The sequence below is a fragment of the Acinonyx jubatus genome, chromosome F2 (genome assembly GCF_027475565.1).
Source record: "Acinonyx jubatus isolate Ajub_Pintada_27869175 chromosome F2, VMU_Ajub_asm_v1.0, whole genome shotgun sequence".
NCBI lineage: Eukaryota > Metazoa > Chordata > Mammalia > Carnivora > Felidae > Acinonyx > Acinonyx jubatus.
The window spans coordinates 349,892-376,047 of NC_069394.1; the positions used below are offsets into that span (position 1 = coordinate 349,892).

General features: G+C 59.5%; 3 protein-coding genes across 5 annotated transcripts in view; all 3 read right to left on the reverse strand.

Annotated features, from left to right (window-relative positions):
• Window positions 1-140: 140 nt before the first annotated feature.
• On the reverse strand, window positions 141-2,573 carry MFSD3 (major facilitator superfamily domain containing 3). Its single transcript, XM_027063588.2, has 5 exons — window positions 1,360-2,573; window positions 837-984; window positions 627-751; window positions 450-559; window positions 141-358 (listed from the first exon to the last, which is right to left on the reverse strand). Exons 1-5 carry the CDS (start codon window positions 2,039-2,041, stop codon window positions 185-187), a joined length of 1,239 nt encoding a protein of 412 aa, XP_026919389.1. The 5' UTR covers window positions 2,042-2,573; the 3' UTR covers window positions 141-184.
• A 1,475-nt stretch (window positions 2,574-4,048) lies between these two features.
• GPT (glutamic--pyruvic transaminase) lies at window positions 4,049-8,663 on the reverse strand. The gene is made up of 11 exons (XM_027063586.2): window positions 6,715-8,663; window positions 6,481-6,570; window positions 6,293-6,401; window positions 5,978-6,111; window positions 5,569-5,812; window positions 5,361-5,440; window positions 5,144-5,280; window positions 4,847-5,021; window positions 4,596-4,751; window positions 4,380-4,492; window positions 4,049-4,309 (listed from the first exon to the last, which is right to left on the reverse strand). The coding sequence occupies exons 1-11, from the start codon at window positions 6,874-6,876 to the stop codon at window positions 4,219-4,221; spliced, it is 1,491 nt and encodes a 496-aa protein (XP_026919387.1). The 5' UTR covers window positions 6,877-8,663; the 3' UTR covers window positions 4,049-4,218.
• A 371-nt stretch (window positions 8,664-9,034) lies between these two features.
• PPP1R16A (protein phosphatase 1 regulatory subunit 16A) overlaps window positions 9,035-26,156 on the reverse strand; it is a 37,746-nt gene continuing 20,624 nt past the window's right edge. For all 3 annotated transcript variants that reach the window (XM_027063583.2, XM_027063584.2, XM_053208147.1), the window contains 10 exons: window positions 13,790-14,812; window positions 12,491-12,561; window positions 12,268-12,413; window positions 11,014-11,117; window positions 10,823-10,947; window positions 10,609-10,734; window positions 10,447-10,522; window positions 10,244-10,373; window positions 9,917-10,082; window positions 9,035-9,659 (listed from right to left, as the gene is read on the reverse strand). In XM_027063583.2, coding sequence (XP_026919384.1) covers window positions 9,291-9,659; window positions 9,917-10,082; window positions 10,244-10,373; window positions 10,447-10,522; window positions 10,609-10,734; window positions 10,823-10,947; window positions 11,014-11,117; window positions 12,268-12,413; window positions 12,491-12,561; window positions 13,790-14,054 — 1,578 coding nt within the window. In that variant the 5' untranslated portion in view covers window positions 14,055-14,812 and the 3' untranslated portion in view covers window positions 9,035-9,290. The remainder of the gene's footprint in view (window positions 9,660-9,916; window positions 10,083-10,243; window positions 10,374-10,446; window positions 10,523-10,608; window positions 10,735-10,822; window positions 10,948-11,013; window positions 11,118-12,267; window positions 12,414-12,490; window positions 12,562-13,789; window positions 14,813-26,156) is intronic.

The window sequence follows — 26,156 nt, forward strand, 5'->3', positions numbered from 1 at the left end:
CACCACCAGAAGCGGGGCGAAGAGGCCCCAAAACGCGAAATAAAAAAATGCTCAAGTCATTCTTAGGAATCATCTTTTCTTATGGGGCAGCCCCCACAGCCTGAGGACAGCCTTGCCCATCACACATCCCAGACAGCTAGGCCGTGGGCACGCTCAGCTTTATTCGGTGGGCTGGCCACCCAGCTCAGGCCAGGGTGCTGGGTGCCAGACCCAGATACAGAATGGGCATGCCTGAGAGAGCAAGGAAGAGGGAGAAGCAGAGATGCAGCCCCAGGCTGTCAGCCAGGGCTCCAGCCAGTGTGCCCAGGAACAGCTTCCCCAGCAGCTCCAGAGTGGCCAGGAGGCTGTAGTGTGTGGCCTGCGGGGGTGGGGTGAGGTGTGAGATCAAATGAGGGCTTGCTTGCATCCCAGCCCTGCAGCCCCTGGGCATCCCAGCCACACCGTCTTACCTGCAGGGCACTGGGTGCCAGCTGGCTGCAGTGCATCATCAGGGTGAATGTGGTGGTTGTAACCAGGCCCCCCAGGAAGTGTTGCAGACACAGGCTCAACAAAGCTGCCCCTGGGAGGGCCAAGATCAGTAGGGCCCGGGACTCTGGACTCCTCCCCTCCCGTGGCCAGCCCCTCACCTCTCAGGACGGTGCTGGGGCCCAGCCTGACCCCCGGGGTGTCCAGGTGGAAGAGCAGGGTGGTCTGGCAGGCCAGACCACCAAGACGGAAGCGAAGCACAGACCTCAGCAAAGGCAGTGGTTGCCTGGGGTGGGGAGATGGGGCAGGTCAGGGAGTGTGGAGCAAGGCAGGTGTGAGCAGGTGGGTGGGGCAAGCTGAGGAGGGCTCACCAGTGCCTGGCCAGCAGGGCCCCGCCCAGGGACGAGCCTACAATGGAGCAGACCACAGCGCCCACACCGTTCCACAGGCCCAGCTCTGGAGTAGAGATGCCATGGTCCAGCAGGAAGAGCGGAAACAAGCTGCTGGCGCCCTGCTCACCTGTGGGGAGAACGCGAGCAGGGGGGCTGCCCACCTCTCTTCACTTGGGGCCTCAGTTGCCTTCCCCAACCAGGCCCCTGCCTTGCCCCTGTCTTGGGCCACGGGTGCCAGGAGACAGCTGGGACTGGGCATCAGCCAAGCATAGGGTCAGCATGAAGCAGCATCTGAGACCCAAGGGGCTATGGCTGGAGCTCACAGAAGCCATGCAGCCAGAGCTGGAGAAGGACCAGAGGCAAAGCCCAGCTGCAGAGCCAGGCTGGGCTCCAGCCTACAGTTAATACCCCAGAAGGTGGCCACAAAACGGGTTCCGGGGCTCCTGGGGATCCACCTGCAGGCTCCCGTCCCTGCTGTTGCCTGACTCAAGGCCTCACTTACCCAGTTTGTAAGTGAGCACAAAGCCTGCTGTCCACAGAGTACCAGGCATGGCCAGCAATTCCTGCAGAAGGTGCAGGGTGCGGAGGGGTCGTTCTGAGGGCTGAGATACAGGCAACTGCTGCAGGGCTGGTGCAGCCCAGACCAGGGCAGCAGCCAACCAATAGATGGCAGCCAGGAGCAGAAAGAGCAGGGGCCAGGAGAGGGTGGGCACGAGGGCCAACAGGCCCCCTCCCGCCAGCACTGCCCCTAGCTTATAAGCGACCACCTGCACTGTGTTACCAGGCCCTAGCTCGGCTGGCTCCAAGAGTTGTACGGCCAGCGTGTCCAGGGCCACGTCCTGCACAGCCGCACCCAGGTTCAGCAGCAGAAGCAGCCCTGCCACGGTGACAGGCAGCCCAGCCTGGCCAGCTTCTGCAGGAGGCAGGACTGCCAGCAGCCCACACACCAGGCCCAGAGCAGCCGTGCTGAGCATCAGCCAGACCCTCAGGGAGCCCCGCGTGTCCACCAGTGGGGCCCACACGAGTTTAAACAGCCACGGCAGGTACAGCACTTTGGCCAGTCCCACACGTGTCAGGGAGAGGCCGCGCGCCCGCAGCAGCACGGGCAGCAGGCCGGACTGCAGCCCATAGGGCAAGCCTTGCACTAGGTAGAGCCCGGCCAGCGGCAGGAGCTTCCCATGCATGGCCAGGAGTGCGGGGAGCCCGAGGGCGAGTGCTGGGGGATCAGGGGCTGGGGCTGGGCCTGGAATCTGGTGGCCCGGGCTGGGTTCAAGGCCAGGTCAGAGCCCGGATCGGAATCAGAGGTCCGGCTTGGAGTAGGGGCAGGCAAAGCGGTTCCGGGTGGGGCCCGCTCCGGTCAGGATGAAGTCAGGGATCATACGGCGTCATGGCTCTTGGGCTGGGCCAGTCAGGTCAGGGCTGTGCAGGCTGGCGTCCGGACCGGTACCCTCGGGTCCAGAGGCGGCGCGCCCTCCACAGACCGCTCTCTACGCAGCCGCGAGATGCGGCGGCCACAGAGCTTGAGAAGCGGGCCAGAGCGCCGGCCGCCCTCGGGCGCCCCCCGTGGCCACTCCGGGTGCGGCCGGGGAGCCTTGAGCACGCGCCGCGGGCAGCCTGGCTGATGTTGAGTCTGTGGCCCATCCCGGTCCTTCCCAAGGTTATCAGGTCCGGCTCCCAGACCCCCTGGACCCACACCCTAACTCTGCAGAAGTGCTTGCTTCCTTGGTGCCTCACCTGGAGCCTGGTTCTGCAGTGTCCACCGGGTCCTTCCGGCAGCCCCCACGGTCTACTACTGCTTACTTCCGCCGCTGGCACCCTCGCCTCCTTCTGGCTGTGCTTCCGGTGCCTTCCCCTAGCCAGTGGCCACAGAGGACCATGAAAGGCAGGTTTGTGTGAAAGGTCTCAGCCGGAGGGACGCAGCCAGCTGCTCCCCGCGACGCCCTCTGGCGTCCAGTGACAAGGCCAGGAGAGGAGGGCAGGCGGGCCCAAGTCCTGCCAGCCTCCAGCCGGCTCTGTGGAGGGAGGCGCCCCTCCAAGCGTTTCATGCCTTCTCTCCCCAGAGCTGATCCCAGAGGGCTCCCAAGGCCCAGAGGAGGTAGCGGGTGTGGCCCAGGGTTAGGAACCACCTCCAGAGCAGACAGAGCTAGAGTGCTAGTACTGGCTCCTAACCCTTGACCCCCTGAAGCCAGCCCAACCCTGAGAGCAACAGCTGGCACAGCCACCGCGTGGGTCTCCTGTCACTTCAACAAGTTTCCTCGTCTGTAAAAAGGGGACTGCCATCCCCCCGTAAGAAGACTGCAGTGACCCACAGAGTGCGCACACCGTAGACACTAGTCCTTGCTCCAGTGGCAAGGGCAGAGGGCTGCACACCGCCAGGGCCTGGGCCTCCCCAGGGTGCCCCTTTGTCAGCATTTTACACACTCGTGTTTCCGCCCCTGCCCTTGGGCGCTTGGGCTTGGGAGGGGCCTCCACCCTCACGGGCCCCAGGACTGCATTTGCGCTAGGATATCACATCTCACACTTCAAATCCATACAAAGCATCTCACACTTCAAATCCATACAAAGCAAGAGTCGCGTGCTCATTCTTCCTCCCCTCCCCTCCCCTCCCCTCCCCTGCTTTCCAGCAGCCTCAGGTGGCAGCACCAGGCCATCTGCCCATTTAGGAGGAAGACCAAGACGTCCTCCCTTGAGTGCTGCCCACCCATCCAGCCAGCTCCAGCCTACAGTTCACTGCTGCCAGGAGAGAGGTGGACAGTACACCAAGGGGAGCCAGGCCAGGGGACACAGCTTTCTGTGTCTTCCTTAGGCTACTGTTTCTGATGTGGCCACCCTGGGACTCAGTTCCCCTGTTTCTTTGTCCAGCGTCATCACCAACCCTAACGGAAAGGCCCAGTACCTTCCTTCACACCTCCTTCTCTTCCTAATTTTTATGTGAAGTTTGCCACTCTCTGCCTTGGGACCAGACACCAGAGTGGAAACGCGGCCCATGAGAGGCACCGCATCTGTTGTAAGGTCACCTCCTCTGGGAGCCCTCCTTGACCACTCCTCCTGAAGGCTGACAAATGTCACCCACCCACCCCCCAGCCCCGCCGCGCAGGCTCTCCAGGCCCGCACAGAACCCCAGCTCAGAAAGGAACTCCGGAGTGGACAAAGGCAGGGGAAGCTCATACAGCTACGCACACCTGAAGTAGTCAGGCTGTTTCATAGCTTTATTGGGGGCCTGCAGAAAGGCAGGGGGCCCAGCCCCGCAGGCAGCAGGAGCAAGTCCTGAGGGCTCCAGAGACCCCCAGGGCCCTGGGCATGGTAAGTCCAGGGTCGGCCCTGCCGGCCCAGCCTGGCCCCAAAGCGGGGAGGGGAATGGTTAGGAGTACTCTCGGGTGAACTTGGCGTGGAACTGGCTCAGCTTCTCCAGCAGAGGCCGCAGCTTCTCCAAGGGGGGCAGAATGGTCATCCTAAAAAGGGAGGGAGGTAAGCAAAGGTGTTGCGGGCTGCGGGGAGGAGCCGCGCGGGGCCGGGCCTCACCGGAAGTGGTAGGTGCCTTCCTTCTGCCCGAAGCCACTCCCGGGCACCACGCAGATGCCGGTCTCCTCCAGAAGGCGCAAGCAGAAGAACATGTCGGGCGCCAGGCCCAGCTCCTGAGGTCGGGCGGCGAGGAGGAGCGGTCAGAGCTCGGCGCCCAGGCCCCGCCCTCCCCCGGGGACCCCGCCCCGCCCCGCCCCGCCGGTCTAGGCCCCGGACCTGAGCGCGCTGCACGGCGCGCGGGGGCAGCTGCACGCGAGGGAATGAGTACATGGCGCCCTGCACCGGGTTGCAGCGGATGCCGGGAGCCTCGTTGAAAACTTGCTCCGTGAGCTTGGCCTTCGCCGCCAGCTCGGCCAGGACCGCCTGCCTCTCCTGCGGCGGCGGAGGGCGGGCCGATCAGGCGGGGCCGGGCCGCGGTCGCGCAGCCCCCTCCGCGCCCCCGCCCCCCTGGGCTCTTCCCCGCTCACCGCCTGGAACTGCGCGAAGGAGGGCTCCGAGGGTGCGGGAGGGCTGACCACCACGTCCAGCAGGAGCTGGCCCGGCACCGGCGGGCACAGCCGCACGCTCATCAGTTTCTGCATCTGGGACTGCACCGCGGGGTCCATGTTCACCACCTCCACGTAGCCGCCGCGGAACCCACACCTGCGGAAGAGGACAGATGTCCAGGCAGGGTCGGCGAGGCGCATGACGGGGGGGGGGGGGGGGGGGGCGGGGCAGGCCGAGGATGGAGGCCGCGAGCCCTCGCCCGCCCGGCCTGCACGCACTCTCCCATGTAGCCTTTGGAGACCGAGTGGAAGGAGGCGAGCTCCTGCTGCGCCGCGTAGGGCGGCCCCATCTCCGTGAGCACCTTCTTGAACGAGTGGAACTGCGAGCCCTCCGCGTACACGTTGTCTTGGTACACCTGGGCGGGCGGACGGGCGTCACGGGGGGCAGCCGCTGCTGCCCTCCGACCGCAAGCCCCAGGCGAGCCCCTGCCAGCACCTCATCCGCCATCAGGAAGAGGCGCTCCTCAAAGGCGAAGCGAATCACGGCCTCGATGCACTCGCGGGCTTGCACCTGCCCTGGGGCGCGGGACATGCAGCAGGTCCGGGTCAGACTCGGGGCGCGGCGCTCAGCGGGGAGGGGGAGCAGGGAGAGAGGGCAGACTGACCGCGGCGGGGGAAGGGGTGGAGGGGAACGGGCGGCGCACCAGTGGGGTTCCCGGGGTTGATAACGCAGAGTGCGCGAGGGCAGCAATGATCCCGCGCCTGGGCCAGGGCGCGCCGCAGCTCGGCCACGTCGAGGGCCCACGCGCGCTCCTCGTCCAGGTAGTAATCCACCTGCACAGCGTTGAGCTCGGCCAGCGCGGCCGAGTAGAGCGGGTACTGAGGGATGGGGATGAGCACACCCGTGCGCGTGCGACCCTCTCCAGCCACCAGCAACTTCAGCACCGTCTGCAGGCCGGATGGGGAGGGGAAGGGAAGACAAGGTTGGTGAGGCCAGGGGCTGCACCTGTCCCCCGCCCCGCCTGGAACCGGTGCCAGGGTGCCAGGAGGAACAGAGTCCTGCCGGCCGCCCAGAAAGAGCCCCGGTGTCCTCCTGCCTCGGCCCTGGCCTACCACGATGGCGTCGCTGGCCCCGGTGGACAGGTAAATGTTATTGGGGTCCGCGGGAATGCCTCCGTCGCGCCGCTCGATGTACCTCGCTACATCCTCCCGGATCAGCTGGATGCCTGAGCTGATGCTGTAGGCCCCTGAGCCAGGAGGCGGGGCAGAGCGGGTGGGAAGAGAGGACACGTGAGGTCCCTTAGCAGCCCTCCCAAAGATCTCCGCCCCTTCCAAGCGGGTGGGCGGATCCACCCCTCCCTTGGGACAGCCTCCCTCCAGCTCCTGCTCCTCCCTGGGGCTTTGGCTGGTTGGGGCACTGGCACTTACCCAGGCTGTGTCCCCCGCACGCCTGCAAGATACGCTCAGCCCTTCTCTTGGCATCCTCGGGGAAGTCCGGGCTGTTCAGGAGATCAGGGTGGACGCAGAGGGCCAGGACCTGGGAGGAGCGAATGCTGAGGCCCGAGCACGTGGGCCGAGGGGGGAGAGGCGCGGGGGCAATGGCGAGCCAGCCTCACCTGACGCAGGAAGGTGATGGGCTTCTGCCCCATGGCCTGTGCATCCCCGATGTTGGCGCGAATGACCTCAGTGAAGGGCTTCTTTACCCCCTAAGAGGGAGGGGGCACAGGCAGTGAGAAGGAAGCCTTTATTACTCTGGCAGGTCCTTGTCCTACGTGACTCTGGGGAGGAATGGAGCCGACTCAGCTGCCCAGGTGGAGCCTGGAGGACGATGGTGGGGCCCAGAGCCATACCTGCCGCAGCTCCTGCTCCAGCTCAAGGGCACGCAGCACGATGGGACCTCGCACCGCATACTCCACCTTCCGAACACAGGGGTTCATGGTGTCCAGCGTCAGCACCTTCTCCTTCAGCCCGTTCATTGCAACCTGGCTGTGGTCACCTGCCCTCAAGGCCATGACCCTACTCAGACCAGGCAGGAAGGTCAGGATGCGGCAGGATTCGGAAGTGGGGATAAGGGTAGCTGGGTCCGGGCTCAGTGGGCTGGGGCTGGGAAGAGGGAGCCTGGGTAGGGGGGCTCAAGGTAAAGGGCACCCTCTTCACTGCAGCCTGCTGGCCCCACTGAACGGGACAGAAAAGGCTGAAGAAGGAGCTGGGGCCACTGGGCCCCGCCCCACCAGTCTGGGCACAGTTCTGCCCCAGGGAGCCATAGGGAGTGCATGAGGAGGCAGGCGGGGCTTGGGGCGAGGCCCAGTGCCCGCCCAGTGGCGCGCAGTGTCCCCACGATGGGGGGAGCAGGAGACCTACGTGGGGGGTAGGGACAGACAGAAGGTTCAAGAAGCTCTAAGGGACTCAGCCTGTGGGGGTGGGGGAGGTGCGCTGAGTGCCCTGAGGGGTTGGCAGGGCTGAGCAGGGCTAAGCCCCAAGGGGAGACGGAGCTGGGGCCTCTGGAGATTTACCCCAGCAGGGCTCTGCCAGGGCCGAGCCCTCTCAGGCCCCCCATCTTTGCTTGGGCTAGCAGGCCTGTCTCCCAGGCAACTGAGCCAGGCCTCTATAGAATCCTGGGGTTATCGGGGGAGGGGAGCAAAAGCTCAGACGCAGGGTTCCATCCGGCCCCTCCCAGGCTGGCAACCATGGCCCATAGGCTGCAAGAGCCCTGTGGTTGGACCTTGGTCCCAGATCAGCAACTGGTAGAGGCCAGAGTCTCCGGGCTGAAGTGTTGGAGGCGGGGGCAGGGCAGCTCTGGCCTTTGGAGGGCCCTCGGACACCTGGGACACCTGGGACACCTCCACTGCTCTTGGTTGCTGTCCTGCCCTTTCACCAGGCCCCAGCCTAGACCTGCCCTTGGGTATCCACACCACAGGCCAGGTGACCTCAGTTCCCCTTCCCTGGAGCTCCTGATTGGTAGAGACAAGGGGAAGCAAACAGTGATAGGCCCTCTGAGCCCCACCTTCCCAGGCCCTGAAGGGAGCTGATAGGCCATGCCCAGGGGTGGCTACCCCAACTGCTGACATCTGACAAGGTCAAGGCACCAGCCCTTTGACAGGGACTGTGGGCAGCCGGTCAGGCCCGGGCTCCTCAGCTCCCGCTGGCTGGAAAGGGAAGAACAGGATCCCCAAGCGGCCAGCCGGTGTCTCACCTCGCACCCCTCGGCTCGGCTCTGTGCTACCTTGGGCCCCCAGCGCACAGGCCTGCCCCTCCAGGACCCAGCAGCCCCAGGCGGAGCCGGCCCCCTCCCGCCCCTGGCAGGAAGGCCCAAGTGGCAGCTGTGTTAGCAGGTGGGCCTTGGCAGCTGCACCACCCCACACACTAAATTTACCCAGCAGCCTACCCGCTGGCCCGCACCAGCCCTGCCGAGGACACCCCTCCAACCACTGATGCTCAGGAAAGGGAGGGCCCTGCAGACACAAGGCTGACTGGGTCAATATCCACTGGGGAGGAGAAGGTGACCTCAGCCCATTTCACCCAGCTCTGGTGGCCATGCAAAGCTGCCCACCACGGACAAATGAGCTGGAAGTGCCCTCAGCCCTCCCACTCGAGGCCCCTAAAGGGCCCCTGTCACCCTGACACATTGTGCCCAGCCAGCTCAGAATCTGGGCGGCCAACCACTGGCCCCCTTTGCCAGCCCAGGCAGAGGCTGGCGGCCAGGTCCCGGGATCAGGGCTACAGGCCAGGAACAGGGGACTCATCCCCCAGGGAGGTTTCTGACTCTGGCCTTGTACTGATTCTCCCCTCCGGCTATGGCTCGAGTCTTGTGGAAACACCCCCCCCCCGCCCCCCCGCCCTTCCGAGCCAGGATCCCTGCCCCTCTGGCATGGATACCCCCAGCTGTGACCCAACCCCCACCCCCTGCCAAGGAATGTCCTTCCAGAGCTCCCTGCTCCTCTCAGGGAAGTGAAGAGTTACAGAGGAGCCTCCAGGAGGCTGGGAGGCAGGGAGGAGGGTGCAGCATAGGCCAGGCTCCTCGCCCAGTGGCCGTGGGCCTCACCCCTACGCAGTGCCAGGCAGCCACAAGCACCTACAGGCCCCGAACAGGGACAGGCACACCCAGGAACAGCAACACGGCACTCCCCACCCTCGGGACAGCGGCCCAGCTGACACACACGACAAGGCAGGTGGCAAAACAGCCCTTTATCAAGTCACAGGATGAAACTAGGTCACTGCAGCCAGGAGCCCCCAGGATGGCTTCTGCCACAGGCTCATCCCTGAGTGAAGACGCTGGCATCCTAGATGCAGGAAACAGGGAAGGCCCTGCACCGGCCGCCCCTGAATAGCAGCACCGGGCACACACCGGGGTCTCCGGAGCGGGGTCCCGAGGTAGCCTCTGGCTGGGCCTGGCAACGGGACCCTCACCACTCTCCGTGCCAGCCCCTCACATGAGCAGGCAGCACGGCCTCTTCCCCGTGGGGGCCTCCTCCGAGGGTGCCGTGAGCTTAAGCAGGGGCGGATCTCCGCCAGCCCTGGAGCTGCGCTCGGGCTGGGGGGTCTCGGCGTCCACATGCATGCCGGGCTCCGGGACCTCGGGCCCCTCGGGTGGGGGCCGTTGCAGCTTGGCAGCAGCTCGCTGGCGCTTCAGCTCCGCCAGGGTGTGGTGGGCCTTGGCCCGGGCGTCAGGCGCTGTGCTGTCCAGGGGGCTCAGCTGGTAGGAGACACTCCGGTCCAGCCGCTTGGAGTACAGGTGTCGCCCTGGGGTGCCTCCAACTTGGCCGTTGTGTGGCCTGGCCAACTCGGGGTCCTCCTCCTGTTGGGGAAGCGTGGGCCCAGAGGCCATCAGGAAAGCCTTCTCTGGCCTCCCTTGGCCTTGGGCCCCAGCATGCACGGTGGTCAGGGGGCAGAAATGAGAGTGGGGGCAGGAGCCGCCCCTGTGGCACGCTAGCCCAGTTTATGGGCACAGGGACACTGCTCCCGCCGGCTAGGGAGTCACCAATGTCACCACCCAGAGAGGGCAGGGCCTAGGCCCCCAGCCAGCATGCCGGAGGTGGACGGCGCAGGGCTCACCTCGCCGGACGTGGGTCGCAGCTCTGCATCCGTCTGGCCGTCTTCGTCCTCCTCGGGTGGTTCTGGGCTGGTGGGTGGTGGCTGTTGCCACACGATGGCCTCCTGGGCATGCTCCCTGCGGTACAGGCTGGTGCGCTGGGTCAGGCTCACCCTCCTCACCACCTTTCTGGGGGAGGGTCGGGGGAAAGGCTGTCACTTGCCCCGCAGACTGCCCAGAGCTCCAGCTGGCACCTGAGCGCCGCCGGTGGGGGCAGGGGTGGGGGTGGGGGGGCGGGAGGGGGGGTCTGCCAGCGGAGGGTAGGACACCGGGGTCGACTGCGCGCTCACCCCCGGCTGCCCGCGCTGGAGGTGCGGCGGCGCAGCAGAGAGCGCTGGCGGCCCTGGGCGCGCAGGAGCGCATCGTGCTTGTGCTTCAGCTCCAGCAGCTTGGTCCGCACCTCCTCGTCCCCGCACACGTCTGGGGAGAAGTGGGTGGTCACCGGTGCCCTCTCACCCACCCTCTACAACCGGCGGAGGCGGCCCCAGCTCACCAAGAGGTGTCTCATCCATCAGAGACCTCCCGTTCAGGTCGGCCCCGTGCGCCACGAGCAGCTCCACCAGGTGCACCTGAGGGGCCAGCGAGCCCGGGCTGCTGAAGGCCTCGGAGGCAGGAGCTGCCGGCCCAGGCCCGGCTGCCCGCCCCCGGCGCTCACCTGGCCCCAGTAGGCAGCCGCGTGCAGCGGCTCCCAGCCGTCCTGGTCCTTGGCACTCAGGCTGGCTCGGTGTTGAAGCAGCAGGGTGGCCGCCTCACTGAACCCGTTGGCGGCAGCGATGTGGAGCTGCAGGCACACCGCCCGGCCCTGAGTCCCCGCCATGCCCCTCCAGCAGCAACCTCCCGACCTGCAACCCACGTGGCCCCATCGTCACCAGCGTGGCCCCATGGTCCCAGGGGGCGTCGATGTCAGCCCCTGCCTGCAGCAGGCTTCGGATGTCGTCCAGCATGTGCAGCTCCGGCAAGGCCCGGGCTTCCTCGATGCCATCCTGGGTAATGCCTGCAAGGCAGCGGGGCTCAGAGCTGGCACCCGGGCACCCTGGCAGGCAGGTGGGGCCGTACTCACCGCGGTCGGCCATGGCTGTCTCAAGGCAGTCCAGCGTCCGCTCATCCTCACACAGGTCGTAAGGCATGTTCCCGTCAGTGTTGACGGCCAGGAGGTCAGCACCACTGCACGCAGAACGGACAGGGGCTTTGGCCACAGAACGCGTCTCCCCCACGGAGGCCTCCAGTCCACCCTCTGCAGAGGCCCTCGGCCTAGGGCTGCTCTCCTGGACAGTGTGGGTTGAATGTGGAGGAGGCCCAGGCCCCCGGTGCCCCTGGGACCATCTGGCTGTGGACCTCAGCTCTGGATCCTGTACTCACGCCAGGCAGGCCACCCCCCCAGTCTCCACCCACGTCTGAGCTCCAGGTTCCTGACACTCATCTGTCCCTGTCAACCTGCACAACGGGCCCACGTACCAGGGGGCACTGCTGGGACTCTAGAAGCCTTGGGGAGCAAAAGACAGAGGGAGGAGAGCCCAGATGACAGAAGACAGCTGCAGAGGACGGGGCTCAGGCAGGAACATGGCCCCAGGGAAAGACAGGGAGCTGAAGGGAGCCCAGAACACAAAGGTGGGCGCTCGCTGTGGAGAGGAGCAGGGAGGGGGTAGGGGCTGTCTGTGCACATCCATCCCTCCTACTCTGCGGCATCTGTGTGTGAAGGGGAGAGACTGCCACCCGCCCACATACCCACCATCAGCTCCTGGACCACTCCGAGGACAGCCTGGGCCCCTGGCCGTCTGCTCTACTACAGGGGTCCCTATGCGGGGATTCCTGGATGCCCCTTTCTGTTCACCAAGGCCTGTGTCCGAAGCAGCTCTGCCCTGCTCCGCCCTCCTTGTCAAAGGCCCCACCTCCGTCTTCACCACTGCCACCCCCATCATTCTGCCCAGAGTGGCAGTTCTCTGGGCAGACCCCAGGGAGGACCGGAGCTAGAGGTCAAGGCCTGTCCTCAAGGAGTTCCCAAAGCCCTAAGAGTGCTCGGCAGGAGGATGTGCCCAGGCCGACAGCCTGCCGGGCAGACAACCACACTGCCCTGGGCACACGCTTGTCCCCTTGGCGTCAGTGTCTGTAGCCTCTGCCTAGGCCCTGATCTCCACCAGCATGAAGTCAGGGTAGGCAAGGGTGAGAGGGAACACAAGAGGCCAAGGGCCAAGTGTGCTTCCTGTGGAGGGGACAACAGGCTCGTGTCTCAGGAAGAACTATCTGCGAGGAAGGCCCTGCCCCCTGGCCTGGCTGCGGCCCCTCCCCAGCTCTGGCCACACCAGCGGGGCCCTACCGGGCAATGAGCAGCTCCACCAGGTGCAGGTGGCCACAGGTGGCCGCGGCGTGCAGGGGTGTCCAGCTTTCGCTGTCACGGGCGTTGACCTCGGCCCCGGCGTCCAGCAGCTGCCGTACCACGTCCCGGAAGTCATCGATGCAGCTCTACGAACCACAGAGCCTGAGGCCAGCGCCCCGGCCAGCGCCCCCTCCTCTCCCACCCCACCCTCGGCGTGGCTGACCTGGTGCAGCGCCGTCAGGCCATCCTCGTTGGCCAGGTCAGGGCTGACCCCGCTCTCGAGGAACTGGCGGACTGTGAGAAGGGGGCGGGAAGCGTGGTCAGGACCCAGGGCTAGGGGTCCTGCCAGGCCAACACTGTTCAGCCCGGGCGCCAGGTACCTGGGCGGACTGCTGTGCCGCAGCCGGGAGCAGAGAGTGGTGAGGGAGACAGAGATGTGGGTGGCAAGAGGGACACCCGAGTCCAGGCTGAGGGCTCAAGAGTCGGGGCTCTGGGTATCTGTCGGCCCCCAGGTGGGCATACACAGCAGCCCTCTGCCCCCAGCACCTAGCAGGACCCACCCCTCCTGAATCAGGGCACTCCCAGCCCTCAGGCTCCCATGTGAGCGAAGGCCCCCTGCCCAGCTGCAGCCTGCAGTGTGGGCCCCAGGCATCCAGGCCCACCCCCTCCAAGGTCTCCCTCAGTAGAGCTGATCCCTGTCCTCACTCTTCAGTGGTCCCATCTGGGGCCTAGCCTGTCACCAAGGTCATCCCAGACCTCCTTACTGGCCTGGCCCTCCCAGATATGCTCCATGGGCAGCAGGGTGATGCACCCCACTTCCCACAGTTCCCTGAGCCTGGGCCAGCGGCACACCCACCACGCCCTCCTCTACCGCCCCTGCCTTGAGGCACTGCCCGCCTCTCCTTGCCCTCTGCACCCCAGCCTCTGCCCTGGAGGACGGCAGGACGAGCCTTCAGGAGCCCCTCAGGGACAGCAGAGGGGCCATGAGCACACAGGGTGCAGGGGAGGAACGAGGAGACTGTCACTGGCCAGGGCGGTCCTGATGGGGAGGAATAAGTCAAAGATGGGCAGAGGCGGGTGTCGAGAGGGCTGGCCTGCGGGGACCCCCGGCCCCGCACTCTAACCTGCTGAGGTGGGCGTGGCCGCCCTCCTTTACACAGGTGGAGACAGGGCCCAAGCAGGTGGTGGCCAGGCCTCTCCTGGTCATCGCCCAGTGCCCTGGCCAGAGGCACCGAAGAGGATGGGCCACTCCCAGCCCACCTGAGCCAAGCCCTGGGCACTGCCCCGGGCTCCTGTGGGCTCCCCGATGCCCCTGCCCAATCCCATCAGCCTCACCCCTGCAGCAGCACCCCAGTGTGCTGCGCCATCACTGGTGAGCCTCAAGTGGCCGACCACTGAGAGCAAGCGCCCGAGGACGCCAGGCCAGCCCCGGGGCCTCCGCAGGACAGCACCGTGCCCTCCGCAGCTCTCTCCCGGACTGAGGTGGAGGACAGGGTCTGCCCTTGGGCTCAGCCATGCTCACCTTCCTCCAGGTCATTTCGGGCAGCAGCCTCCAGGAGGGCAACGCTGGGAGGGAAAAGGACCCGCTTCTGTGGCCGGCCGCTGGCTGCCTCCTTCCATGGCCGCGGCTGCTCCTGGCGGCCCTTCTTGCCCTGGGCCTCCTTCTCAGCCTGGGCCCACATCTTCACCTGCTGGGCACGCCGCTTCTGGGCGTGCTTCAGCCGCTCCTGTGTGCTCATCCTGCCCACCATGGGCATCTCTGCCAGCAGCTCCAGGTGCTCGGCCATGGCGGGGGCCGCCTGCCCGGGGGACTGCTCGGGGCACCAGGTGGGGGAGCACCGGGGCCAGACTGGGCCTGAGGGGTGGGGCAGCTGGCTGGACTGGCACCCTTGGGGGCATCCCCTCCCCAAGGCTCAGTGGTGCCCTCCGCCCCTGGCAAGGCTGGCTCACGAGGCCCCACGCCGTGACCAGGCCCGGGCAGAAAGGGCAGGGTGGGAGGGCACCTGCTGCCTGCCTCTCAAGAGCCCCGGCACCTCAGCTACTCAATGGGCAGGGCCTCACCTCCCTCTTGGGGTCAGGGTGCACAGCCTGTGGGAAGCAGCCCACGACCTGGCCAGCCTCGGTCCAGGGTCTGAAGCTAATTACCTAGATAAGAGAGGTGCAGCGTCCTGGCACTTGGATGAGGGTGAAGCGGGGGCAGGGCAATGGGCAGAGGCCCCCTCACCTTCCAGGCCTTAGGATCCTGGGTGGGGCCTGGGAGCAGCCATGGCCTGGCCTCCCCTCCCCTCTCCCTCACTCTTTCAGGGTCAGTACGTTAGTGCTAACAGGGGGGTGTGGCCAGAGGGCGGGGCCCACAGCCACAGAGAAACCGGGGCAGGGCGTGCCCTCAGAGTCCTGGGGTCTCGGCCCCCAGTGCCCAGGAGTGAGACTGTGTGAGCAGCCAGGGTACCAAGGGCACGGCAGGCCTGGCGACTATGTCTTCAGGAGGGCCTCCTTTTGGAAGAGCAGTTGATCAGGCTGCAGACAGCAGGTGGCATCCACCAGCCTGTGGAGGAGGAACAGGAAACAAACACATCAAGGCTGGCTCCAGGTGGGGCAGGCCAGCAGGGAAGAACACTAGCCCTGCCCTGTCCCAGCCAGGGCCATGGGACACATGGGACAACATTCCTGGCAGGGGGTGAGGGGGCTCACTCAGAGTTCCCAGAAAGGGCAGTGCAGCTGAGAGCAGAGAGCAAGGACCGCTGTGCTGACAGCCACAACGGAGACTTCCCCGAGAGGCTGCCCCTCCAGGGAGTTGTTCTCCGCAAGTTTCTCAAGGCCCCAGGCTCTGACCCTGGTCCCCACGGCCACACTAACCTATCTGCCCCAGGCTTGACTGCACAAAGTCACGGTCTCCTTGGGCTCTCCTGGAAGTGCTCCGAGGGCTGTGCCAGCTACAAACCAGGGCGAGCGCCCGTCTTCTGCGAGATTATCCTTCCCTCCTGGCCACTCACAGCCCCTCCCTTCATGCTCCCCCCCACCCCCAGGAAGCAGGCCACCCCACACACACTTGGCCACAAGGTGTGACTGTCACCTCTCTGGGCCTTCCAGGGAAGCTGACCTGAACAGCCCACCCCAAGAGACCATCAGCAAGGAGCAAGGCAGGGGAGGGGGCCCACAGAGGATGTGACGATGCCCCACCCACAAGGAAGGTGGCCCACCTACAGGCCCCACAGGGCTGCAGGGGCCAGGTTCACTTCTCAAAGGCAAGGACAGGCGCCAGTCCCAGAGCCACCACCCAACTGCCAAGTTTAGCAAGATTTAGAAGGCATCATCCACCCCATCACTCTACACACAAAAAGATTCTGATGCCCGCGTCCTACAGAAAACCAAGAGCAATCAGCTGTGCAAACCGAATACACGTCTTCTGGTTTATTCATTTTAAAGGCCATCCATGAGAATTCATCACGGAGCAGGATCTGGAGAGCACCCCTTCCCCCAACTAAGCCACAACAGGAAGAACCCCGCAGCTAACATGGGTCCTCAGCCCCCAACTCTGGCGGCCCCAGCCTCCTGAAGCCCTGGTGTGCTGTGGGCCCCTCCAGCAGCACTCCTGGCTGTTAGATGCCCAAGGGCAGTCTCCATGTACCCTTGGGCAGGTCCTCGGGCTGACGACTATCTCCTCTAGAGCCCCAGTGACCCTAAGGTGACCCGGGGAGTCCCAGGAAAACACTGCAGTGGATGCCGGATGCCAGGACAGTCTCCCTCAAGGAGTGACACAGTGCCCAGTGCCTGGCCCCTCCAGGCTCAGCCCTAAGCTTTCTGGCCCCCAGGCCCCTCCCAGCCACAGTCCAGGAACAGCTGCCACAAGTAGAAGAGTTGACCCTTAGCTGAGCCACCAAGGCCAGGATGGCTTAGTGGAGTCCCACCGGATGGCCACGACGCCACACCCACATTGCAGGGTGGTGGGGGGGTGCAGGACGGTGGGGGGGGGGGGGCAGGTAAGCAAGGCTTCTCCTGCCTCGTCTACAAATTTTCCCCCAAGTCTCTCTGGAATGTCAGAGAGAATCTGAGTGGGTTTTTTTCCAGGTCTCAGCTCTGTGCCCAGGTAAGCTGCACAAGAGTGTGGGAGTGAGATGGGAAAGACAAGAGGAGCCTGAGGACAGCCCTCCCCCCTCAGCCCGCACCACTGGGCCATCCCCAAAGACTATGGCTGAAGGCGCAGGACCCAGAGCCCAGCCCAGTGTGAACAGACCCATGCTGGCCTGAGTGTCTCTGCAGCCTTGCCGCATAACCCCCACAGCGCCTCCAGCAGGCCCCATTTGCTACACAGGGAAACTGAGGCCATGCTTACACCCAAAGTCCCCTGTTGACTACTTCACCACATCACACCCTCAGCGTCTGGATGAGGATTAGAGATGGTGCCACAAGAGCCTGGAGCCATGGCTTCACTCGCCCACAGCCTTGTTCAGAGAGGGGAAGAGACTGGCGGTGGAGGCTGGGGGAGTCCACCTGCTGGGGGGCCACACAGGCAGCACGGGGTGGTCACTGTAGGGAGCACAGAGGGCCACTGCAGGGAGCACGGGGGGGGGGGGCGGTCACTGCAGGCAGCAGGGGAGGGGGCCACACAGAGAGCACGGGGGGCCACTATAGGGAGGAGCATGGGGGCCACTGCAGGGAGCATGGGGGTGCCACACAGGCAGCACAGGGTGGTCACTGCAGGGAGCACAGACGGCCACTGCAGGGAGCACGAGGGGCCACACAGGGAGCACGGGGGGCCACACAGGGAGCACAGAGGGCCACGCAGCACTAAGCAGGGGTAGTGGGGGAGGCTGCTTCAACACACAGCCACGGAGGGCAGGATCCACCTCTGTCCTCACACCAAAATCAACTCCAGACTCATCAGAGACACAGACCTAAGGAAAACTAAAGCCACAGGAGTACAAGAAGGAAAGAGTATCTGTGTGATCCCAGCAAAGGGGAAAGCCTTTCTAAACTGGACACAAAACCCAGGAACAAAAACAGAAAACTGATCAATCCAGTTGCACTACATGTTCAAAATGCACAGAAAAACAAAGCAAATCAAAGCAAAACCTTACAGGGGCCCTTGGGGGGGGCTCAGTCGGTCAAGCGTCTGACTCTTAACTTCCACTCAGGTCATGATCTCACAGTCGGTGAGTTCGAGCCCCGAGTTGGGGTCTATGCTGACAGCACAGAGCCTGCTTGGGATTCTCTCTCTCTCTGCCCCTCCCCTGCTCTCGCACACTCTCTCTCTCAAAATAAATAAACTTAAAAAAAAAAAAACAACTACAAAACCAGAAAACACATGGTCAGCTGGCCAAAATATTTACAATAAACATGACAAAGTGGTCCTCAAGTCAAGTGGCAGGGCAGTCCAAGGCAGTTGACGGGACAAAGGACACAGATCCCATCAGAAACATCCAGTCAGACAGTCGCCTCCCTAATAATTAACAGTAGGATGTGAGCTTGGACAGCACACATGGCTGGACCACAGAGGCCAGCCTCTAGAGAGCATAAAAGGCTGTAGACCAAACACTCTGTTCGAGATACTTCCCTGTGGATACACCTGCCACTGCTCAGAAGACAAAGGTGAGGACACCACTGCCAGCCCAGCAGAAGACCCCTCGGAGAACTGGCAAGGACACGGTGGGGGCTCCACCTCCTCAGACCTCGGCTGAGATGGAAGGGAACACAGAGATAGGCTGGATGAGGGGAGCAGCATCGAGGAGGGGGCTTCTGACCCTGTTCTCAATCCCCCAGTTCTGAAACCCTCGCCACCAATGACCTCAGCCCTGTGTCTGGGCCTTCGCTCTCCCTTGGGAGTCCCAGGTCCCCTCCACCCTGCTCCCTTCCCGCCAGCCTTCTCTCCCCACCTCAGCCACCCCCCCCCCCGCCCCATTTCTCGCTGTGGCCTGCAGCCCCCTCCCCCCTCCTCTCCATAACAGTCCCAGCCGACGTGAGCCATCAGCTGTGCCTACCACCCACACCAGCCCTTGCTGTGGGCATCGCCCCACCGCCGCGCCAGGCCTGAATTCCTGGTGGTCTCAATATTCCCGGGACCATCTTCAACGCCCTGCCCCTCAGTCTCGACCTCTTCTTCCTGCCAAAGGCCTCGCCCTCTGCCCCAAGTATGCCCTCGACCCTGTCACCACCAGTAACTGTCCCCTGACCCCCACTCTGGCATTTCGGCTCAACACCCCCTTCTCAGGCCAGCACCTGCCCCAGCTCAGTCCTGCTGACCCTAGCACTCCAGAGCCCCCACGTCCTCATCTGCAGCTTCAGGCCGTACTCAGCCATCACGCACTCTGTGGCCCTCCTGACTTACAGCGCCCAGATGGGAAGCCCGGCCGGTCCAGCACCACTGCCCCAGCTCCGAACGAACCAGCAGAGCCAGGAACTAAAGGCCACACATCAGACAAGCGCAGGGCCCACTCTGTGGAGGCTGCTTTTAGGCAGTAGGCTTGAGCAATGGAAGCCTGAGTAAGTAAGGGCACTCGTGGCGACCACCCACGGGGCTGAGTACAAACAGGCCCCTCACGACCCGCCTCAAAACAGCCACAGGTCCTAGCTGACCACAGTGGGTTACTGACAACCCGGCAGTTACCAAAAGAAAATTCTATAGTTTCCATACCTCCTCACTCCCTGACTTAGCTACAGCTCCCCCCCACACTCCCCCCCCCACTCCTGACAGACAGTCTCCGCTTTGCTGTCCTGCCTGCTGCCGTGTGTTCAATAAACTTCTGTCTCCTTTGTTCTGTCTTGGATGAACTGTGTCACCGTCCAGGTGGCCAGCATCCACCCAACTGGGAGCCCCACACACTCCATGGCACTACTTCTTCCAGAAATCTCACAGCTTCCCTTGCCTCTTCTCCCATATTTTCATGCTCAGCTGCTGACACGTTTCATGAGAAGAAAGAAGCCTTTAGACACAGATGTCCACCTAGTCCAACGACCCACCTGCCACTGGCCCCCTGCCACAGTGCTTCACCCCACAGCAAAGACCCGGACCCATGCCCAGTGGACCTCTCTAGGACCCGTCGTCTTCCAACGTCAGCTCTCTCCTGCCTCTGGGTCCTGCCATCCCAACCTAATTGAAAAACAACAAACCTGCTGGATGAGACAAAGACGTTTGTATCGCTACTTCGAGTCATATTTGTACGAAACTTCTAGCTAGTGCACCTGGGCACGAAAAAGAAAGAAATGGAATAAGGATAGGAAGGGTGGAAAAAACTCATTATGTGCAAATGACATTGTGCAGGATAAAAACCTGAAAGGTCTTTTTCTTTTTTTAATGTTTATTTAGAGAGAGAACCAGAGCATGCATGAGCAGGGGGAAGGGCAGAGAGAGAGAGGAAGAGAGAGAATCCCAAGCAGGCCCCATCCATACTGTCAGTGCAGAGCCCGACGTGAGATCACGAACCTGAGCTGAAATCAAGAGACAGATGCTCAACAGACTGAGCCACCCAGATGCCCTGAAAGATCCTCTAGGAAAACTATTGAAATTAATTAAAACAGAAGAATATTGGTAAATACAAGAGTAATGTAAAAAATAATTGTATCAGGGCATCTGGGTGACTCAGTTGAGTGTCTGACTCTTGATTTCAGCTCAGGTTGTGATCCCAGGGTCATGGGATGGGGCCCCTTGTCAGGCTCCGTACTCAGTTTGAGATGAGATCCTCCCCTCCCCTCCCCTCCCCTCCCCTCCCCTCCCCTCCCCTCCCCTCAGACTCTGGGCTGATGGCTTGGAGCCTGGAGCCTGTTTCCGATTCTGTATCTCCCTCTCTCTCTGCCCCTCCCCCGTTCATGCTCTGTCTCTCTCTGTCCCAAAAAAAATAAATAGACGTTGAAAAAAATTTTTTTTTTAAAAAGAAAGAAAGTGGGCAAAAGGTACGAACAGACGTTTCACTGAAGGGGATATACATATGGCAAAAAAGCCCATGAGAAGATCTTCAACAGCATCAGCCATCAGGAGAATGCAAATTAAAAGCACAGTGAGATATCGCCGCACGCCTATCTGAATGGCAAGGGGTTAAAGAGAATGGGTCTCACACTGCTGACGGGCATGTAAAATGGCACAGCCACTCTGGACACCGGTTCGGCAGTTTCTTACAAAGAGTAAATGTGTGTTCACCATAGGACCCAGGAGGGGCGCTCTTGGGCATTTGTCCTAGAGAAATGACATCCAAGTTTACACAAACACCTGAACATGAACTTCACAGAAACTTTATTAGTTAATAGCCCCAAACTGGAAACACCCCAGCCCTTCAACGGAACTCTGGTCTACCCACATCATGGGACACTCTTCAGCAATGAAAGGGTCCAACTATGGATGCACACAGCCTGGGTGGTCTCAAGGGCACTGGGCACCTAACAGTCACACCCCATGTGATCCCAGTGATAAAATATCCTCGATGTGGTCAGATCCTAGGGTGTGGGGTGGGGGCTGAGGGAGAAGATGGCCATGGCTACCCAGGCAGCACAGGGTCCTTGTCGTGGAGCTGCTCTGCACCTTGATTCTGGTGGTGACAAAAACCCACACGTGTGACAAGAATGCGCAGAAGTAAACACACACGTGTGTGCACACACATCCAGGCGCACATAAAACTGGAAAAATCAGTGTGGATGCTAGTGTCCCAGACGTCTTCAGGGGACTGTCTCTCTGAACTACTTCCTACAACTGAATGTAAACCTGCAGTGATCTCCAAATAATGTTTAAAAATAAAAAGAGTGAAAAAAGGATGGCCTGGAGAAGGAAGTGGTATTGGCAATACATAACCAGCAATCGATAGAAGAACTACTAAAAAGCAAAAGGAAACCTTCCGCCAAACAGGGAATGGGCCAACGACCTTCCAAGACCCCCTCACGTCATCCACAGAAGGTGCCCCGCCCCGCCCGCCAGGCCATCAGCCACCAGGGAGACACTCCCTCAAGAGCTGAGACCCGTGCTGGGGAAGGCACAGGGGACCTGTGGCTGTCCCGGAATGGTATCCACATCCTCCAACAGCCACCCCACTGCAGGCACTGCCCTAGAAGAAGCGTGCCTGGGTCCCACACTGAACCTGCTCCAGGGGCATGGCTGTACAGGACATTCCCAGGAGAGCTGGCCAACCGGGACACTGGGCTGTGGGCTCAAATGCTCAATCGATGTCCATCTCCCTGAAGCTTCAGGAAACGCATGCTCAAGGGTCAAGGGCACACATGGCTCCCTGAGCACCTGGCCTCATTGGCAGTGGGGAACCCCCAGGATCATTCCAACAGAATGGGAGGGATCGGCCGCCACATAACTCGCCTGTCACAGCATCAGGATGACTTTCAGAGACCTGCTCTGTGAGGCTGGGGGGATCATCATCTTCACTTGGCCCAGGGCACCAGAGGATTCTCAGGGGAGGAGCCACATCCACACTGTGCCACGGTCACCTGTCATTCTAGGCTTTGAAGTCTCTCAAAGCCAACACAGGAATGGGGTTAACGGCCTCCTACTCTCAAAGCGTCCTTCCTCCATGTCCTAATCTCTCAGAGTGGCATATGCCTGTTCCTCTGTCCTTCTGCCTGTCTCCCACCACGCTGTAACCCTGGGTCTGCTCTCAAACCTCTCTCCCCAACAGACGATGACCCTTGCGCCTCGGAAGTAAGGGAAGCTGGGGGCGTGAGGGGTGGAAGAGGCATGGGGGCCACACAGCCTTAGAGCAAGAGATGTGTGGATCTGAGCACACACGTGCCCAGGGCGAGACCCCGCCCCCCATAAACCCAGTGGGAGAACTAGAGGGGCATCAGAGAGAAAGGGAGTTCATGATTAGCATACAGTTTCCTGGAAGCTGGAGGCAAGAATGGTGAACAGAGAGGACGGCAAGAGGGTGTGTCCATGCAACAATGGAGGTCAGAAAAACTCAAGGACATGATACAGGGGACAGGTGACACATCAAACAGCAGAATCCCCATGGGCCTGAAGCCAGCAAGAACACTGTTCTTCTAGGGGTACAGGACCTGGGTGATGGGACACACAGACAAGAGCCCATAGTTCTGCATCTGGCCTAACTCTGCAACAGAAAGACTGACATTGTTTCTAACTTTTGCAACACAGGATTATGAACAATGTGACAATGTAACTTCTACCACACTTGCCTTGTAAACGTGGTGGCATAGTCCACTTTAGGACATACACGCAAAAGAACTTAGGACAGGGACTCAGATATCTGTGCACCAATGTTCACAGCAACATCATTCCCAATAGCCAAAAAGCAGAAACAACTCAAATGTCCCCTGACAAAAGAAAAGATAAACCAAATGTGGTATATACGTACAAGGGAATATTCAGTCATAATAAAAGAAGGAAAATCTGATACATGCTACAAATGTATCTGACCAAAGGGCACATGTAGTAGGATTCCACGTCTACGAAGTACCTGGAATAGGCAAATTCACAGAGACAGAGACAGAAAGAATGGTGGTTGTCAGGGGCTGGCAGACAGGGGTGGGAATTGTTTAAAAATGACAGGGTTTCTGGGGCGCCTGGGTGGCTCAGTCGGTTGAGTGTCCAACTTCAGCTCAAGTCATGATCTCACATTTCATGAGTTCGAGTCCCGCATCGGGCTGCTTGGAGCCTGAAGCCTGCTTCTGATTCTGTATCTCCCTCTCTCTCTGCTCCTCCCCCACTCATGCTCTGTCTCTCTCTGTCTCAGAAACAAATAAACATCAAAAAAAAATTTTTTTTTAGGGGCGCCTGGGTGGCTCAGTCGGTTAAGCGTCCGACTTCAGCTCAGGTCACGATCTCACGGTCTGCGAGTTCGAGCGCCGCGTTGGGCTCTGGGCTGATGGCTCAGAGCCTGGACCTGCTTCGGATTCTGTGTCTCCCTCTCTCTCTGCCCCTCCCCCGTTCATGCTCTGTCTCTCTCTGTCTCAAAAATAAACTTAAAAAAAAAATTTTTTTTTAATGACAGAGTTTCTGTTTCAGTTGGTTAAAAAGTTCTGAAAATGGATATTGATGATGGCTGCACAATACTGCAAATGTACTCAATGCTACTGAATTGTACCTAAAAATGGTTACAATGTTAAGTTTTATATTACGTACATTTAACCACAATTAAGGGAAAAAAACAGTATGGGTGCCTGGGTAGTCTAGTTGGTTAAGCATCCAACTTTGGCTCAGGTCATGATCTCCCTGTTCGGGAGTTCGAGCCCCACATTGAGCTCTGTGCCGTCAGCACGAGTCTGCTTCAGATCCTCTGTCTTCCTCTCTCTGCTCTTCCCTTGCATGCCTTCTCTGTCTTCCTTCTCAAAACGATTCTTTATTTTTGAGAGAGAGAGAGAGAGAGAGAGAGAGAGAGAGAGAGCAAGTGTAAGTGGGGTAAGGACAGAGAGAGGGAGACAGAGGATCCGAAGCAGGCTCCACGCTATCTGTACAGAGCCCAACGCGGGGCTCAAACTCACGACCGTAAGACCATGACCTGGGCCCAAATCAAGAGTTGGCCACTTAACCCACTGAGCACCCAGGTGTTCCGCACTAAGAAAATCAGACAAACAAAGTAAAAGGCACGGGGGACTAGAGGAAGAGGAGGAAAAGTGCCAGCTCCAAACCCCCCCTTGCGCGAGGCAGGCCAGGCTGCTGAGAACTGCTGGAGCAGGATGGAGGTTCCCCACATCCTGTTTTCAATAATCACGTTACTGGCAGTGAAGCTGGTATTTTTACCCTAAGACGATCCTAGGCTTATGTGGGATGCAACAGGTAAGTAGCTCACACCTATCGCTTGTAAGATAACAGTACCGTCATCCTGGCTCACAGAGAACCAAGATTCCTGGCATGGGAGAAAAAAGATACAAACGTAAGAGTAAGGAGGTAAAGCTCCTGTGGCCCTAAATATGACCTGGAAGCCCCCATATAAACTTGTAATGTGAGGGTACCTGGGTGGCTAGGTCAGTTAGGCCTCAGACTCTTGATTTTGGTCCAGTCATGATCTCACAATTGGTGAGATCGAGCCCCACGTTGGGCTCTGTGCTGACAGCACGAAGCCTGTTTGGGATTCTTCTCTCCCTCTCTCTGCCCCTCCCCTGCTTGCATGCCCTTTCTCAAAATAAATAAAAGCTTAAAAAAAAAAAGTTTTCTTTCTACAGAAAGATTTAAAAAATATTTACAGAGTGAATGACATATTTGAGATTTGCTTCAAAATAACATAAAAAGTTTAGGTGAAACAAAACTGTCATGAGTTGGTAATTGTTGAAGTTGGGTGATGAATATTTGGGGACCATTATATCCTGTCTACATGTGTAGACATTTGAAATTTTCCATTAGTAAAAGCTAAAAAAAATTTTTTTTTATTTTACCAGGGTAGACCATATGCTGGGACATAATCCAAGATTCAGCAGATTTATAAGGAATGAAAGCACACAGAATATGTTTACCAACCACAATGGAATTAAATTAGAAATCAATAACAAAAATATATCTAGAAAAACTCCCAAATATTTGGAAGCTTAAAAGCATATTTCTAAATAACCTACAGGCTAAGGTAGAAATCAAAATGGAAATTAGAACATATTTTGAGCTGAATGAAAATGTAAACATAACATATCAAAATATGTGAGATGCAGTTAAAGCAGTGCTTGGAAGGAAATATTTACCTTTGAAAGTTTAAATAAGAAGGTCAAATCAATGACCTAAGCTTCCACTTAAGAAGCTAGAAAAAGAGGGGGAAATTGGGGCACCTGGGTGGCTCAGTCAGTTAAACGTCAGACTCTTGATCTCAGCTCAGGTCTTGATCTCAGGGTTGTGAGTTCAAGCCCCTTTTTGGGCTCCACACTGGGTGTGAAGCTTACTTAAAACAAAACAAAATAATGTTGTAGTAGTAGTAGTAATAGCAATAAAAAAGAGAGGAAAATTAAACCCAAAGTAAGTAAAATACAATACTAATAAGAACAGAAAATAATTAAATAGAAAATAGACAAATAGAGGAAAATGTTGAAACTAAAAGCTGTTCCTTTGAAAATCTCAATAAAATTGATACTCTTACTCAACTGATCAAGAAAGGAAAAGACAAAAACTACCAACATCATGAATGAAAAAGTGGACATCACTACAGATCTTACAGACCATTAAAAAGATTAAAATGACAGTGTTCTGAACAATTTATGACAATAAATTCAACAACTTAGGTCAAGGGTCAACAAACTATAACCCATAGACCAAATCTGGTCTACCACATGTTACTATAACTGAAGTTTTATGAGAATATAGGTATACTAGCTTGTTTATGTATTGTCTATGGCTGTTTTGTGCTACCACAACATAGTTGAGTAGCTGCAACAGAGACCACATGACCTGAAAAGCCTAAAATATTTACCATTTGGCCTTGTATGGAAAAAAATTGCCATGTTTAAATTAGATAAATGGGCAAATTACCTGAATGAAACAAATTATCAAAATGAATTCAAGAAGAAACAGAAAAGTTGAATAGCCCTGTATCTATTAAAGAAATTAAATTTACAGTAAGAAACTTTCCCCAAAAAAGTAACTCTAAGCCCAGATGGTTTCACTGGTAAATTACATCAAACACTTAAGGTAGAAATAATACCAAATCTACAAAAGCCCTTTCTAAAAATAGAAGAGAAAGGAACACGTCCCTAAGTCATTTTGTAAGGCCACTATTACCCTGACACTAAAACCAAAGACATAACAAGTTAAGAATACTATATACCAGGGCGCCTGGGTGGCTCAGTGGCTTAATCATCTTGACTTCAGCTCAGGTCATGATCTCACAGTTTGTGAGTTCGAGCCCCACATGGGACTCTGTGCTGACAGCATGAAGCCTGCTTTGGATCCTCTGTCTCCCTCACTCTCTACTCCTCACCGTCCCCTGCTTGTGTGTGCACGTACTCTCCCCCACTCCCCACCCCAC